Source organism: Gouania willdenowi, chromosome 1, assembly GCF_900634775.1.
Source record: "Gouania willdenowi chromosome 1, fGouWil2.1, whole genome shotgun sequence".
Lineage (NCBI taxonomy): Eukaryota > Metazoa > Chordata > Actinopteri > Blenniiformes > Gobiesocidae > Gouania > Gouania willdenowi.
The window spans coordinates 5,585,558-5,600,879 of record NC_041044.1 but is presented as its reverse complement, the minus strand read 5'-3'; the positions used below and the strand labels follow the sequence as shown (position 1 = coordinate 5,600,879).

The following is a 15,322-nucleotide window of genomic DNA, read 5'->3' as shown; positions in this document are numbered from 1 at the left end:
AATAGGGGTGGGACGCAGTAGCGGAGCAAATCAGAGCCGGGCAGGGGGCGGGGCAAATGACCGGGTCCTTTAAACTTAAATAATTGAGCAACATACACATACACATACACATACACATACACATACACATGCACATACACATACACATACACATACACATGCACATACACATACACATACACATACACATACACATACACATGCCTGCAACAGCGGAGCTTACACGTTTTGACACCACGTAGAGCGACTATGTCATTTTGAAGTCCATCAAACGGACATGAAGTAAACAAGAGAACAACAAAAAACATAAGGATGGTCACTAACATAAATTCAATGCATCTCAGCACCACGGATAGCGAGCGCTTTATTTTGACACCCACTTTAACCATTTCATCTAAGAGCCTGTATCAGTAGCTATAAAGTTTAGTAAAACTGACACAGCGACCCACATGTTCACAAACACTATTTCAATATGAAGTACTACAGACCTACACACCACTATTTGAAGGACATACGACGAGTCTTGCGCTCCGTGAACTCGTCCACGATGCTCTGTATGTCCATTTTCTTTGTTTTCTCATTCTCTATGAACATCATGGTAGGTCCACTCAGTCTCTCCTGTCCCACTGTGCTCCTCAACTGGTTTCTAATACGTTTTAACTTGGAGAATGAGCGAGACACGTGACTTACGTGAGCACGCATACTCTGTGCAGAAGCCATGTTGTTTACATATGTGACGCTTGAAAAATTAAAAAATGGCAATGAATGAACTGCTGTTAGTTGGTAGTATGTAGAAAGCTTGTCACCTGAGGAACGTTTAAGGATAAAACTTTAAGTACAGGTGAACGATTGTGGGACCCATGCAGCATTCCTGAAAAGGAGATGTCATTAGATGTACGCTCCTGGTCTGATGTTCAATGGCCAGACATTTATACATATCTGATAGAAAAACCCAGTGTATGAACAAAAGAAAACATAAAAGCATTAAGTCTCACATGACATAACACTGGGTTCATCATATGATGGACATGTTGGGATTGGGATCACAAGATTGATACGATAAAGAATTATGAAAAGGTAAAAAGACAAAAAAAAAAAATCTTCATCTAATGTAGTTATTATCATCTTTATTGAATACAAGTTGTTTGACTCCAAACTTTTAAAATAAATATTAAAATAACTATTATTTGTATGTGATTTCTATCATGTTTTATTTATATTTAAAGAAATGGGATTTCACAACTTTTGACAGGTGGTGGAAACAGTATCAACTTCACTCATCCAAAATCTGCAATTAAATATTAAATTATGTAAAATGTTAAATTATGGTGTTTAATAAGCAACTAAATAAAACAATTACTACCACAGTGAATTGCAGGTGCCTGAACCCATTTAAATATTTTTTTTTTTCACTTTTTATTATTATTACATCACCAACCAATCCCAGCATGTCAAACACAGCAGGTCTGCAAAGCTGTTAAAACGAAGGAATGAAATAAACACGGAGATGTCTGGTCTTCATCAGAGCAATCACCTTTACCTTAAAAAAACCAAAGTTCCACACATTTGTAAGTCACCAACATAACAGGGTCCAAACAACAAGGACTCACACACTCCCACACACTCACACATCCAAATAGTGACAAATGATTGTTTAATCTGTCACAGAAAACAAAATAAGATGTTGTTTAAAGAGTAACTAAACCCCAAAACCACATTTTTTTTCTGTCAAAACGAATGTATTTGGTATGATGTTGATCTTATCCAACTGTGGAGATTTTGGTCAAATTATTTCAATTTGGCGTATTTCATGTAGAAATGTCATAATGTCTGCCCTCTATGTGTTGAAGCCCAGCAGTAACAATAAAATGTTGCTATTGGCTGAGAATAGTGGTTTGTATCATTTTGGTGGTTTCTTATGCCCCGCCCCTGCTATAAAAATCACCTGTATACTCTTCAATCTGTGGTGCGTAGATTGGACTGATAGAATGGTGAATGGAGAGCTATAGGCTGTGTTGAAAATGTCATACTAACGTACTACTCATACTTAGTCTGATGTCAACATGAGTATGTAGTGCATACACATTAGATTGTATAGGAGAAATACCCAGATGTATACGTTATGGGGACATTTTTTAAGTGTGATAGGTGGGCACACTAATCTCATACTCAACCGTCCCATGATGCACTGCGAACGTAATGTAAAATCGTCTAGGGACTGGCTCTAAGCTAAAATTTAAATATCTCCCTTTCAAACGCTTTCGTGAAAATGTCCAGATGTTTTGAAGTTAACCAGAAGTTTTGTCAGTAGAACACTAAGCGAAAATGGACACGAAGACAACATAGTATCAGATTCCTCTCATCTCTCTGTCCCTCTGCTGTGTGTGTCTTCACATCCAATCACTGTTGGTATGCAAATGAGCAAAGACGTTGTCGGACTGTGTGGTGTCAGGTTTCAGCGCCGCCATGGAGCGGTAAGACTTTGAAGCAGCAGCTGCGTTTTCTCAGTCACAAGCACAGGAATGAGTCCACGTCCACTGCATGTGACAGACTGAAAACAAATGACCGGTGTTTGACAGACCCCTACGTAAAGCCCCGCCCCAGGCTGTAGTTCTGCACTACTTTGTTTCATTTAATCACCAGCTTACTTATATTCCACTCCAGCTTCCTGCAGCTCACAAAGAGAAAGTGAATGCTATGTGATGCTTCTGTTTGTTAGAGTTTTTAAAAAGTGTGTGGAGTGGAGAGAAAGGACATTTTTGAACTGGTTGGTTGCAAAAAAAAACAAAAAAGCCATTAAATTGTATTTATTTTTTAAATAAAGAAAACAAAATGTTCTGTTCTATAGCTCTTGTGTTTTATAAATTAGTTTTGAGTTTTTTGTAAGTAGAGGCCTGACTAAGTGCAACCCATTTCTCTAGGATGGCATTGGGCACAGCTAACAACCCGTTTCAATGAAGAAAACACTGTTGCTATGAGCACAGGGGAAACAAAGTGCTGGAGCATGATGTGTAGATATTATATGATGCCCCCTCATACAGTATATGCCTGACTATAACCGGCCCTGAGGCAGTATATACTCATTGAGTTTATAGTGCACAGTACGGAGTATGCCCTTACTAACACAGACATAGTGAGTATTGAGTGGCTAGTTAGCATAGCATAAATTGGAGAGTATATTGTAGTATAGATTGTGCATGTCTTCCCATAATGAAGGCATTTTTTAAATTTCCCGCAGTGGTAAGTGAATGAAAACCATGGGTTTAGTTACTCTTTAAGCTTAAAGTTTAGCGATGAATGTAATAAAATGTGTGACAGAGATTGGGGGCAATCGGGGGTGTATGAGGATAATGGGGTCAGGCGATAGTGAGGGGAAAGGAGTGTTTTGGCTTCAGTCTAAGGTAGTGAAATTGAATGGAGATGAGATAGTGAATATGTTTACATGAAAGAGTGAAAGAGTAAAAAAAAGAAAAGACAGAGAAGGTTAGAGAGGTAGAGATATTTAACGACGGATATGAACAGAGCGGAAGGCGCACACACAGGATTTGGCGGATTTTGCGAGAGTAACTGCTAGTTTGGGGTACAATAAATTATTGCAAAGAATTACACCAGAGAGCGTCTGACTGTGTCCCCAGCATGTGAGCAAAGAAACCACTGAGAAGAAGGAGCAGATACTGTACGTATCAATATTTGGGTTACCGCTCCACTCTAGCAACGTGTGAGATGTGTGTGAGCCCAAGGACCCATACCGAGAGAACAGAGGAAGTGGCGGAAAGAAAAGATATCAACAACACTCCGGAGACAAACGCACAGGGAGTGAGATAAAGTAAGGGGGTAGATCAGAAAAGGAGATTAAAAAAGAAATGAAAGAAAGCGGAAGACGTAGAGGGAAAGACGGAAGATTAAACAACTTCCAGGAGAAAAAGGGGAGTGCCAAGGTGAAAGAATACAAGGGAAATAACTAATGGGAACATCCAAGCTGAGTGGATGTATTGACACAACAGGCCTGCAGGTGATTGCCTCGCTATCTTTGCAAAATACACTAGTCCTTCAACACTATGATGACACACACAGTCATAATACTACATCATAGCGCTGAGAAGAAATTACAATTTGTTCTTTGCAGTGATTTGTTCCCCCACTAAGTTTGTCAACTATTGGGGCCATTCCAACAATACCATGGCATTATATTTCCAATGACTGGAAAAAGGTGCATCATGTTTTGCAAAAATAGATTAAAAAAAGGGGCAGTGCTACTGGGAGGAGGTCGTCATGCCGAAAAAGGCATGTACAAAGCTTTATATCAGGTTAATGTGTCATTCCCTCCTGAAAAACATACCTCCGGTGTTGCTCAGTGATTCACAGATTTTTAATCTTTAAATCTCTTGCCAGCAGTCATTTTCCTGCTTTTTTACTTGTGGGGACGAGGCCCCTCCCCTCTCCTATGTTGTCTTCCGTAGTTCAGCCCACAGTACCCGCCTCTGCAGATTTACCTTTTAATTTACTTAAGTACTTTTTAAGAAACCCCTGGTTTACGTTGTCTGTACTAAATTATGGATGCATTAAAAATAAAAACTAAATTACATCAAAATGAAAATAACATTCACCCCTCCCCCGCATCCTGGAAGCACCTCTGTCTTAAGTTGAACACTGTCGCTAGCCTTGCGAGAACAGCCGCCTGAAGTGCACTGGGTGAGCATGACTTCTTGTGAGATTAGAGCCAACAGCGCGGACGAACCTGGAAACAACTCAGAAGAGATGGATGAAGACGCTTCGGTGGAAAAAAACAAATAACTCGTGCAAATACCTTTTAAAATGTGACAGAGAGTTTATCTTCCTAAAGAGCATCAGGATGGGACACAGTTACACGTTCTGTAAGATTAGTAGATTTTAACGTCTACCACAGCGGAAGGAACCACGTAAGTCACCATCAAAAATTAGCAAACGTCACAAATATACACTGCTTTCATAAAGTGTTAAATAATGTAAAGTCTGTAATAAATGTGTCTAATAAGTCATTAGTGAATATCAGAGAACCACATGAGTGATCATGAGAAATTACATGAGAATTTGTAATAAAATAAAATGTAAAACAAGAAACATGAAATTAACAGTAAATATTCCATGTGTTGACTTGTATATGAACTGTAAGTATATTAAATAAACACGTGCTTCATATACCCATTTATGATTTAATTTAGGCTGTTTTATAATGTAGGATTTAGTGCTGGGAAATACATCGAAAGTCAAGATATATCAGGTTTTCTGTTTTGGCGACATAGAAAACTACAATACTGCATATAGCACAAAGCTTGTTTTGTATCAAAATAATTGTTGCAGGAGTCGCTACTTTTACTTCTCAGAACAACATGGAAAGCTCAGTTAGATGATTAATGAGTGCGTCATAACCCAGATCTTCCCCATAACAAGCCACACTACAGAACTCACTCACACGTGCTGTCCCTTACAGGTGAAAAAGCCAAAAGTAGCAGATATTGTGCAGTTGTTTGTTAATAAATAAACCTGTGTAGCATTTTGTCAGACTTCATTTGAAATAAAAATGATCGAGATTTACATCATATTTTACAATTTTGAGAAAATATCCGTATCGCCCAGCCCTAGTAGGAATGTTCACAGCATTTCAATGTCAACAAAGAAAGGGCAACTAGATTCTAATGACATAATTGTTTTTAGTAAGTATTTTAGATTTCTTGTCCACCTGTGGATACTGGAGCGTGGTTGGGGTGGTGGGACGGCTCATTGCGGGCACCAAAAAATGTCAGGTAGTTTTAAATCCAAAACTTGACAGGTATGGAGTAGGAGGATGAGCTGACCTACAGCGTACTAACGGTGCTACAAACAAAGACAACCTATAATGATTTTCTGACAGCAGCACACTGGACTCACAGTGTGACAGCTGCTGTGACCTACAACCTCTGGACAGAGTTACAAAAAGTAACATCTGGGCCACAAGACCTACGCCATGTGGAAGGTTTGAAAATGCTCCAGATACTCATTATTTGGAGCTTTATCTCTGGGTGGTGAAATGGAAAAAGCGGGCGGGTGAGGTAAGGCCATCAGGACTAGTCTAACATGTTCCACTAAACCTGCAGTAGCAGACACAGACATCGTTGACGAATAAAAAAAACATTGCATTTAATTGCAAATGAAAGAAAAGTCTCTTGAAAGTGATTTGCGGTGGTTTTTAATCCTCTTGAAGTTTCATTGCCTTCATTATATTTGTGTTTTTTTCAGTTTGCCTGCTGCACCAATTCAGTGAAAACCTTAAAGAACTCAGTAATTTAAGAGATTTGCATAATCCTGTGTATGCGTACTCCAAATCAACAACTAGGAGTGAAATTTGGAATGTAACGTGATACTGCTAAAACAACATTATAATAACTGTGCTGTCATTAATCATGCTCACACCAGAATATCCCAAACAAGCATGTGACTCAGGAGGAGTCACACCTAACTGCTCTGCAAAACACCCAATGATGAGTCTCTAAATCAAACGTGGTAGCATAGATATATGCATATCCTGCAGGGATAGATCTGGTATTACCTGTAGGTACTATACAAGTTATTTTTTAAAAGTTTTTAAAAGATTTGTTAAATGGAACATAATAGGTTTCTAACGTGTTAGCTTGCATTTTACAAAGTTAAAAATATATGTTTGTGTTGAGAAAACCTGCCATTTACAGTGTTTTTGAGCAATGGTTGAGTCAGTAGAAATGTGTTACCGTTGAAAAATGTAAGTTATTTCATAAATAAAAGATAAGATGAACTGTCCAATCTGTACTTAGCCTGGTATGAACAACCTCAAATAAAAGCACTTGTACTTAAGGTAAGGGAAAGGTAAAGAGTAAGTGAAAAACACCAACAAAAGCCCTTAATTAATTAATTTTTTACAACTAAAATCTAATTTAGACGAGAGGAAAAACCTTTAGTAACAAGTGCTTCAAGTTTACTTGGCTGCAGTAGCTGCCATCTTGTACGAGGAGAAGTGTTGTTTTCATTTTTTTCTTCTTCTTTTTTTTTTTATAACGAAATGTAGCCACAAGCAACAATTAAACATCATTATAAACTTAGACACTGTAATTACATGGTCAGTGTATGTTTTGGTCATTTAATTTTCCGTTCAGTTTCAAATTGAAAAACTAAAATTTCAATTCAAGGCATATTTCTTTATCAGAATTAAGAAGAGAAAAACAAACATTTCAAAATCAGTTGATTTAAAATGTTGTGTTCTACAACCAAACCACAGAAATACCAGAGGACAAAAAAACCCAAAACAAAACAAAAAAAAAACGTCAAAAACTTTTTTCATTATAATGAGACCGGAAGTGGTTCTTTTCAAAATAAGAGCACATATACTGTATGAAGATGCTGCTGATTGTCTGGCACCAAAATATATGAATTATCTCTATATTTTCCCTGCTGTTTAAAATGTCTTTGGAACCGTACTCCAAAATATTTTTTGAAATGGCGAAACAATGCTCGTCATCTGCAGAAATTGTTGCAAATATATCTCACCAAAGTGGAAGTGGAAGGGTTTTTCAGCAAGACATGACGTGAGGAGATTTTGCACAGATAATGGTTGAAAACAATATATAATATTATATATGCAGTATATGCAATATATTTGTAGCGACCAAAGCATACGCTGACCTCACGTGTAAAACCTCCGTCAAACACGGACCACATGGCAGCACATCAGCAGCAGAATCTGGTTTCAGTCTGTCAGCGCACGTTTAACAAAGATCCTCTGATCTTCATCATGACTGTACTTAGTCTACGTTATAAAGATCATCATTTGGATGAAATTAAAGGTGCAGTCTGCAACTCTTTTAAAAGTGACTTTTTGTCATATTTACTAAAGCTGTCACTATGTAAGGACAGATTTACATCAAACTAGTAGTTTGTGTGAAAAAAACAGACTCATTGAGCCCCACCCCCTGCTGCTCCTGCAGCCTTTGGCATATTGCCAGAATGCACCGCGACCAAGCAAGAAGAACCAATCAGAGCCAGGATTGAGTTTGATGGACTCTCTGACAGCTGTTGCTCACAGGCCCCACCCCTTTGCCGGAGCTAGAGCGCCATCTTTTTTTACAGTGTATGATCTGGAGGAGGAGAAGATGGAATTGGTGACTTTTCTGCTTGAAAGGTAATTGCTTCATTTACATTATGTTTGAATTGACATTGTTACACTAGAACTCTGTAGTGCATGTGTTATTCATGTGTGCAGCAGCCTCCGTGTGAGCTGCTGTAAGTGACACTGTGTTGTTGCTGCTGCTGCTGAGGTGTGTGCACATTGAGAGAGAGAGAAGCGCTGCAGTAATATGCTTTTAACAGAGCATGTTATATTACTGTGATGTTGCTGTCGGGCTAACGTTAGCTTGTTAGCTCCTTACTTTAATGCACTGTGTTTTAATGAGATAACATTTATTTTAACTGTCTCTTTCAGCAGCCCAGTCATTTAAAGGTCCAGTATTATGCTATTTTTCACCCATCTCCATTTGTTCTAAGAACCCCAACAACATAGTATTTACTGTTTATTTTTCCAAACTTGCCTGTTTTCTGGAGTTTTTGCCTCTGAAAAGTCACTTTAATGACGCTTCTAAAAACAGTCTGTTTTGGGGCCTTCGTGCATATGCATGAGTGGGCGTGTCTGTAGACGCAGACTTCATGCATCAATCTTGGAGAGGGCTTGGCTTGCACTAATATTATACTGGGTCTATGTTTATAACCATAGTGGTTGTCTTTTGCTATCCACACACTGCACATTATTACAGTGAAACACTTTAATAATTAAGAGGCTATTGTGATTGTGAGTCCGACAAACGATGCTTCAGGGTGTGTTTTTGACAGCAGCAGCAGTCAGTCAGCGGTTTCAATTACTCACAGGAGCTGCTACGTCACTTTCTTGTCATCGTCACCTATTCTAACCACAAGAATAGTCCATTTAATCTGATAATCCACTGTTTAGTCCAACCACTGTGTTGCATTGGGTCACAAACACGTCAGCTCATGTCAAAGGTGATACGAGGCGATATAATGGATACTAAAAAAGGGACTGATTATGACTGCTCACGCTACGCTTCGGATTATCTACATACTGGATTATCTATATACTATAAATGCAGATAACATATTTCGTGTATGTAGCTTTACATGTATGACAATAAAGTATAATGTATATTCTATGTTAAACTGCAGTGTTTGTTTTCCCTGTAAGGTAGTTTGAGAGGGAGGAGCTCACGTTCTTATAGGGTAGGAGGAGCCAGGATTGTCAGGAGGAGGAGTTTCCACCCTATGATGTCATAAGGGGGCAAAAATCCAACTTGCTCATTTGGAGCTGACTTTTTACAAAATGTGGAATAACAAGGGAAGGAGGAAACAGAACTTTTTCATCTTTGTCTCTCTAAATGAGGCTAAAGGAATATATACATATATATTACTGTAGCAAAACAATTATGAAGTGATTTTTTCATAATACTGCTCCTTTAATGTTTGTGTGGGGTCAAGTTAAACATTTTTATTCATATATTTTATTTTATATTGATAACTGTTGGAATGTCAGTGCTAAATACTGTATATATATTTTTGTATTAATTATTTTAAGCATTATTTGTTAATTTATACAAATGCAATGTTTTGCATTTAGTGAAGCTAGTAACATTCAGAGCCATAAATGCAATGGGATTAATATTTTGCATAATCATTTATTTGGGTGTTCCGGTTTTCGCCAAACATTCATTTTGATGCATCTCTAATATCTACAACGTTGTTCAGCATTCAACAACACTCAACATTGTCAGTGCTACATATTCATCTGAAGAGGCATAGAAAAAGAGTTGTTTGAAGCAGCACAAAAACAATAGATTAATTAACATTAGAGTTTCACACTCTGGTTGTTTGCCCTGAACGGCTTATTTATAGGTTGGAGTGAATCAAGGACTTCTCTTTTTTTTTTTTTAGAATAAATTGAGTATGGATGATAAATGAATGGGTTTCCTTTTAGCTTTAAGCTTCACTTGAATGATCATGTTATCTGATTGTCATGCAGGCTGATGCTTGCTGATTCAGATCCAGACAGTGTGTTAGTCAGCTCAGAGGAACAGCATGCAGATCCCTTTTAACTATGTTTAATAATATAAAAAATGCAGTGCATGATATGAGGCTTAGGCTTTGTCTGGTTGACATCCTGTAACAGGCTGCACAGAGCTCAGCTGTCACGTAAAACGAGCCAAACACAGATAGCAGCAAAGGATTTAGGCTTCACCGCCTGAGACGTGTCATAAACAAGAGAATCTACATGCTGAAATTATATTCCAGCAATATCAGCCTCTGTCAGGACATTAGGTCTAAAATCCCACATACAGACAACATGCATGAGCACATACAATCTGAAAATATGTAACCTGTTGGTTTTATGTAAGTATCACACCCACCCCATGAGAGCTGATGGTGTGCAGAGCACCGAGGTAAAGAGGAAGCTCAGAGGGAAGCCAGAGCAAGTGAGAAAAAGCTTCAGGGGAAACGTGACATGGAACCAGGAGAAGATGATATGGTCACTGAGCAGAAAGAAACAATATTCATGATATTTTGTGTTATTATTCAGTTTGCTGGAGGCCCAAGCTTTCATAACATAAGTGATGATTTATAACATTATTGGGGAAAACAGCTTCTTACGGTAATCTAATGAACGCCAGTTAATAGAATTAATGGAGGGGAAAACGAGGTTGATAAGTTGTAAATTCAAAAAGGTCTAATGTCTGTTAGGGTTTGTACGATTGGGGAACTAATAAATATTGGTCATTGGTTTTATTTGTTTTACTTTATATTTCTTAATTTTGGAATAAAACTATATTCAAGATGAATTAATTCTAATTTAAAGGTATGTCCTGATGGTGGCGCTAGAAAACAGATTAAGGGCTTATTTTTGTATTCAACAAAACAAACAAAGTCCTTGGCACAAAAACTTGGTCAACAATTTTCTGAAAATCATTTTCTGGAGGCAAATATAAAATAATAATATTATTTCAGGATAATAGGAGTGTTAATTTATTCAATGCACTTACACCTTAAGTATTCATGCATTTTATTAAAAAACAGGTCCTATACTCACCAATTAAAGGGAACATGTACTGAAGATTAATTCCAAGCTCTAAAGATCATATATAATATATAAAAGATCATGTCAAGTAGCTTTCTTTAAAAGTCCCTCACGAGCTCACCTCAGATCAGATGCTAGAACGAAGTCAAGTTGTGGCATTTGCTACATTTTCCCCATTGTGGAATCAATGAAGTACAATCTAATCTAATCATTTTATGTTATATACATTTCCTCTACGTAGACATAACCATATCAATAAAGGACAAATGGATTTGCTCACTGTGCACACATATGGTCTGCAGAGCAGAGGAAAAAGACGAGGGATGCACAAAAATTTAAATTCTTGGCCAAAACCGAAAACCAAAAATGCGAAAAATAAAGCCTAAAACTGAAACAATGAAAAAAATGTTCATTCCGATTATTAGTACCGTTTTATTTATGGCTATAATAAATATGTACTAACCTCAGTAAAATTAAAGTAAAGCATTGCAATTGTATGAATTAATATTAATGCTTTAAAGAATGAATCAATTAAGAAAATATTGAAATACTTATTTAGCACTGACAGCCGAACAATGCACAACATAAAATAAAATAAATACTAAATAAAATGTGTAACTTGATCCCCCCTCCTCTATTTAAAAAAAACTTAAATCCTCACATCATCATTAAAAAAAAATAAATCCATCAACACAAAACCACATAAATGTGCTATCCACAAGTGAATGGACGTCACTCTCTGTTGTTGGCAGCTTTATGTATTGGAATCCAGGTGTACCGCTTTGCACACCTGCCTAACAACGTTTGAGACCCGGTCCATGTAGGAGGCCTGTCTGGTGTGAGCCCGGCCCCTCCATATTACGGCCCACCAGAGAGGGTTGATGGCACAGACGGCACGTGGCACTGCGGGCCCCAGGGACGCCCCATGCAGCACGGCCGGAAAACCACTCCGCGGCACCCCCTGAACCATACCGGCCCACGGAGCACTGTGGCACCCCCACTCCCCAGGCACAGCGAGGCACCAGCCACACCCTCCAGTGGCCCGGGGGCGACCCCCATTGCAGAGAAACCCGCGCTTGCAACAGGCCTGCACGGCCCCACGATACAACACCGTCCACAGGGAGGTGGCCGCGGCCACCCCGACGAGAGAGGACGCCATCAACCACCCAAGCAGGACTACCTCGCCAGCCACAGACCGACAAGCAGGCATACCCAAGCACCCCCACCCGGGCACCGCTACCCGACACCAATGCCACCAGCACAGTCCTCATAATGTTTGGAAACGTAGAACTCCGGTTATCAGCGTCCACTTTCCAATGCAAAACCAGAGTTTTCCAAAAGCCACATTTTTAATGACCTTATCCTGTGTTTTTGTGTGGATGACAGGCCAAAAAAAAAATATATTTTGATGTGTAGTTTGAATTCTTTGGAGGAGTGATACAGCTACAGCATCGACGTGACAGAAAAACACGGAAACATAAATCACACAGAGTGAACTTATTGTTGTTTTTGCTCCGTCTCACAACCTCTGCTTAGATGACGCTTTAGGGCTCAGATGTGTTGAAATGTGGCCGTTCTGCTCGGTGTCCGTATCCAGACATCGCGGTGTTGTCGCGTCATCACAACGTCCTTCTCTTTGTTTACAGTTTTTCTCGAATGTCAGGACACATTTCAGGAAACTGCCCTCCATTTTCTCTAAACTCTAAACACAAAACACTTTTCTCAAGCTAGCTCCACAAAAACTCGCAGTCTCTTTACAAAACGAAACTCTCACTCCAAAACCCAAACTTTCACCACAAAACTGTTGCTCCTATGGCCAAAACCAAACTTTGACAACAAAATGGTCCTCACAGCTTGCAAAAATGTAAACACTATTGGATATCTATCACACACTTCAATAAAAATTGAAAACACAATGTTCAGGGTGTGATGTTCTCAGTACCCCATCATTTGTATAGTAATCACATCTGTATAGTAATCAATAGTAAGTCACAGATTATTTTTAGGGGAACCTCATTTATTGACAACCTGTACAAACATACTTTTTCCAAAACAAATTTCAAAAGAGAACAAAAGCATACATGGGGATACATGTCACAAATTCTTACAGTAAAGAGGTTCTATGGGGTCTGTGGGGGGGCCTGTGCAGGGGCCTGTGGGGGGGCCTGTGCGGGGACCTGTGGGGGGGGCTGTGCGGGGGACTGTGCACGGGCCTGCGCATCACGTCGTCGGGTGGGGTCAGGCCACAGGACCTCGTCCACATCGCAGGCTATGTTTTCCCTCGCCAGGCAGCGGGGGAAGAAAGCTCTGGCATGCCGGACCCAGCCTGAGTAATCCCCCACATCATCACAGGCCAGGTCCATGGCCCTGAGGAGGTTCTCTCTACTATATGGTTGCCGGTCATACACCTTCCACCGCCATGATGAGAAGAACTCCTCTATGGGGTTGAGGAAAGGTGAGTAGGGTGGCAGACATACATTGAGGAATTGTTGGTGTATATTGAACCACTCTCTTATCTGGTTGGTGCGGTGAAAACTGACGTTGTCCCAGATGATGACATAGATGGGAGGAGGCTGTGCTGGAACCAGATTCTGCTGCTCACGGTCAATCAGGATGTCCCGTAGGTCTCCCAGGAATGTGAGGAGACGCTGGGTGTTGAAGGACCCAAGGAGAGCCTGCCTGTGGAGAAGCCCTTCTGAGGTCATGGCTGCACATAGGGTGATATTCCCCCCACGTTGGCCAGGAACGTCCACAATTGCTCTTTGGCCAATTATGTTACGGCCTCTCCTCCGTCTCTTGGTGAGGTTGAAGCCAGCCTCATCCAGGAAGATGTATTCATGTTGTCTCATCATGGCGTCCAACCCCAAGATTCTCTGTGGAAATGAATAGAGTATGGGTAGTGTCACAGAAGGAGTACTACAGTACACTGTGGGCTACTGTGCAGTACAGTGAGCTTGTACACCCACTGTACTGTGAACAATCAACATTGTATACCCGTATGTATACTTACTTGCACATACTGGAAACGTAGCTCTTTGATTCTGTCCGAGTTACGCTCAAAGGGAACTCTATAAGCTTGCTTCATGCGTAGCTTCTGGCGACGGAGGACTCTGTCTATGGTGGCCAAACTGACTCTGTCAATACCTCCAAAATTTATGTTGTCAGCTATGACTCTCTCCTTTATTTCCCTGAGTCTGATGATGTTGTTTTCCCGGACCATGTCCACAATGAGGATCTCTTGCTGTGCTGTAAATAGGGGAGCCCTTCCACCATGATGTGGCAATCTTTCAACCCTATAGAAACAAATATGCTTTCACTCTTCAAAAAAAGACTTACAATCTACAATACAAACATCAATGGAAATGTCCAGTCTCCCAAAGCAAACGTAATGTGGTGAAACCAATTTAGATTGTGGGCTACAAACATTTAGACAAAGTAACTACAGTACATACCTGTTGTGTTGTCTGAATGCCCGAATTATGGTGGACACTGAGAACCTGCTGAGGTTGGGTTGGACTCTTAGTCCAGCTTCTCTCAGTGACATTCCATGGACAATGACATGGTCAATGACAGTAGCTCGCATTTCATCTGTGATGATTGTACGTGGTTGTCTTGCTCTTCCTCCTTGCACTCCTCCTCTCCCTCCTCGCCCTCCTTGGCCTGCTCCTCGCCCTCCTCTGACACGAACTCCGCCTCTGTACATTCTGTTGCCGTTTGGCACCTTCAGCAAACTGTGCATTCTAAACTGGCCTATATAGGTGTTGTCACATCATTGGCAGGTGTCTTCAATTTTGAGTCGTTGTGCATTCTCAAGCGGCCAATATGGATGGTGTCACATGTGTCTTCAATTTTGAGTCACAGTGTTTAAGCAATGACACCCGTGCTTTCATTGTGTTCAACTTTTGATGTCTGAGTCTACCATTTTGCATTGTGTGAGCAAAAGTGTGTTTTAGCAAGTGTGAAAGTGTTTAGCATAAGTGTGAATGTGTTTAGAGCAGTGCAAATGTGTTTAGAGTTCTGCAACATGTGTTTTGGCAAATGCAAATGTGTTCAGAGTTTTGTGAAATTGGAGATTGAGGTGAAATGTGTTTATAGTTAAGCCAACTAGAGGCCAGATTTATTAAAGTGTTTAGGCAACTGGTCATTGTGCTCAGAGATCTAGAAATTGTGCTTTAGCAATCGAGAAAAACTGTAAAACCAGGT

The 15,322-nt window shown here is 39.9% G+C and overlaps 2 protein-coding genes across 2 annotated transcripts in view; both read right to left on the bottom strand.

Annotated features, from left to right (window-relative positions):
- LOC114471718 (voltage-dependent T-type calcium channel subunit alpha-1I-like) overlaps positions 1-15,322 on the bottom strand; it is a 498,082-nt gene that overhangs the window by 406,583 nt on the left and 76,177 nt on the right. The gene's annotated exons all lie outside the window — the stretch shown is intronic.
- LOC114472219 (uncharacterized) lies at positions 13,240-15,310 on the bottom strand. The gene is made up of 3 exons (XM_028461409.1): positions 14,572-15,310; positions 14,130-14,412; positions 13,240-13,992 (listed from the first exon to the last, which is right to left on the bottom strand). Exons 1-3 carry the CDS (start codon positions 14,856-14,858, stop codon positions 13,240-13,242), a joined length of 1,323 nt encoding a protein of 440 aa, XP_028317210.1. The 5' UTR covers positions 14,859-15,310.

Coding starts and splice junctions, on each gene's coding strand:
- LOC114472219 (XM_028461409.1), bottom strand. CDS start 14,858: ATGCACAGTTTGCTGAAGGTGCCAAACGGCAACAGAATGTACAGAGGC. Junction 14,413..14,571: donor GCATTCAGACAACACAACAG/GTATGTACTGTA, acceptor TTGTTTCTATAG/GGTTGAAAGATTGCCACATC. Junction 13,993..14,129: donor TACGTTTCCAGTATGTGCAA/GTAAGTATACAT, acceptor TCATTTCCACAG/AGAATCTTGGGGTTGGACGC.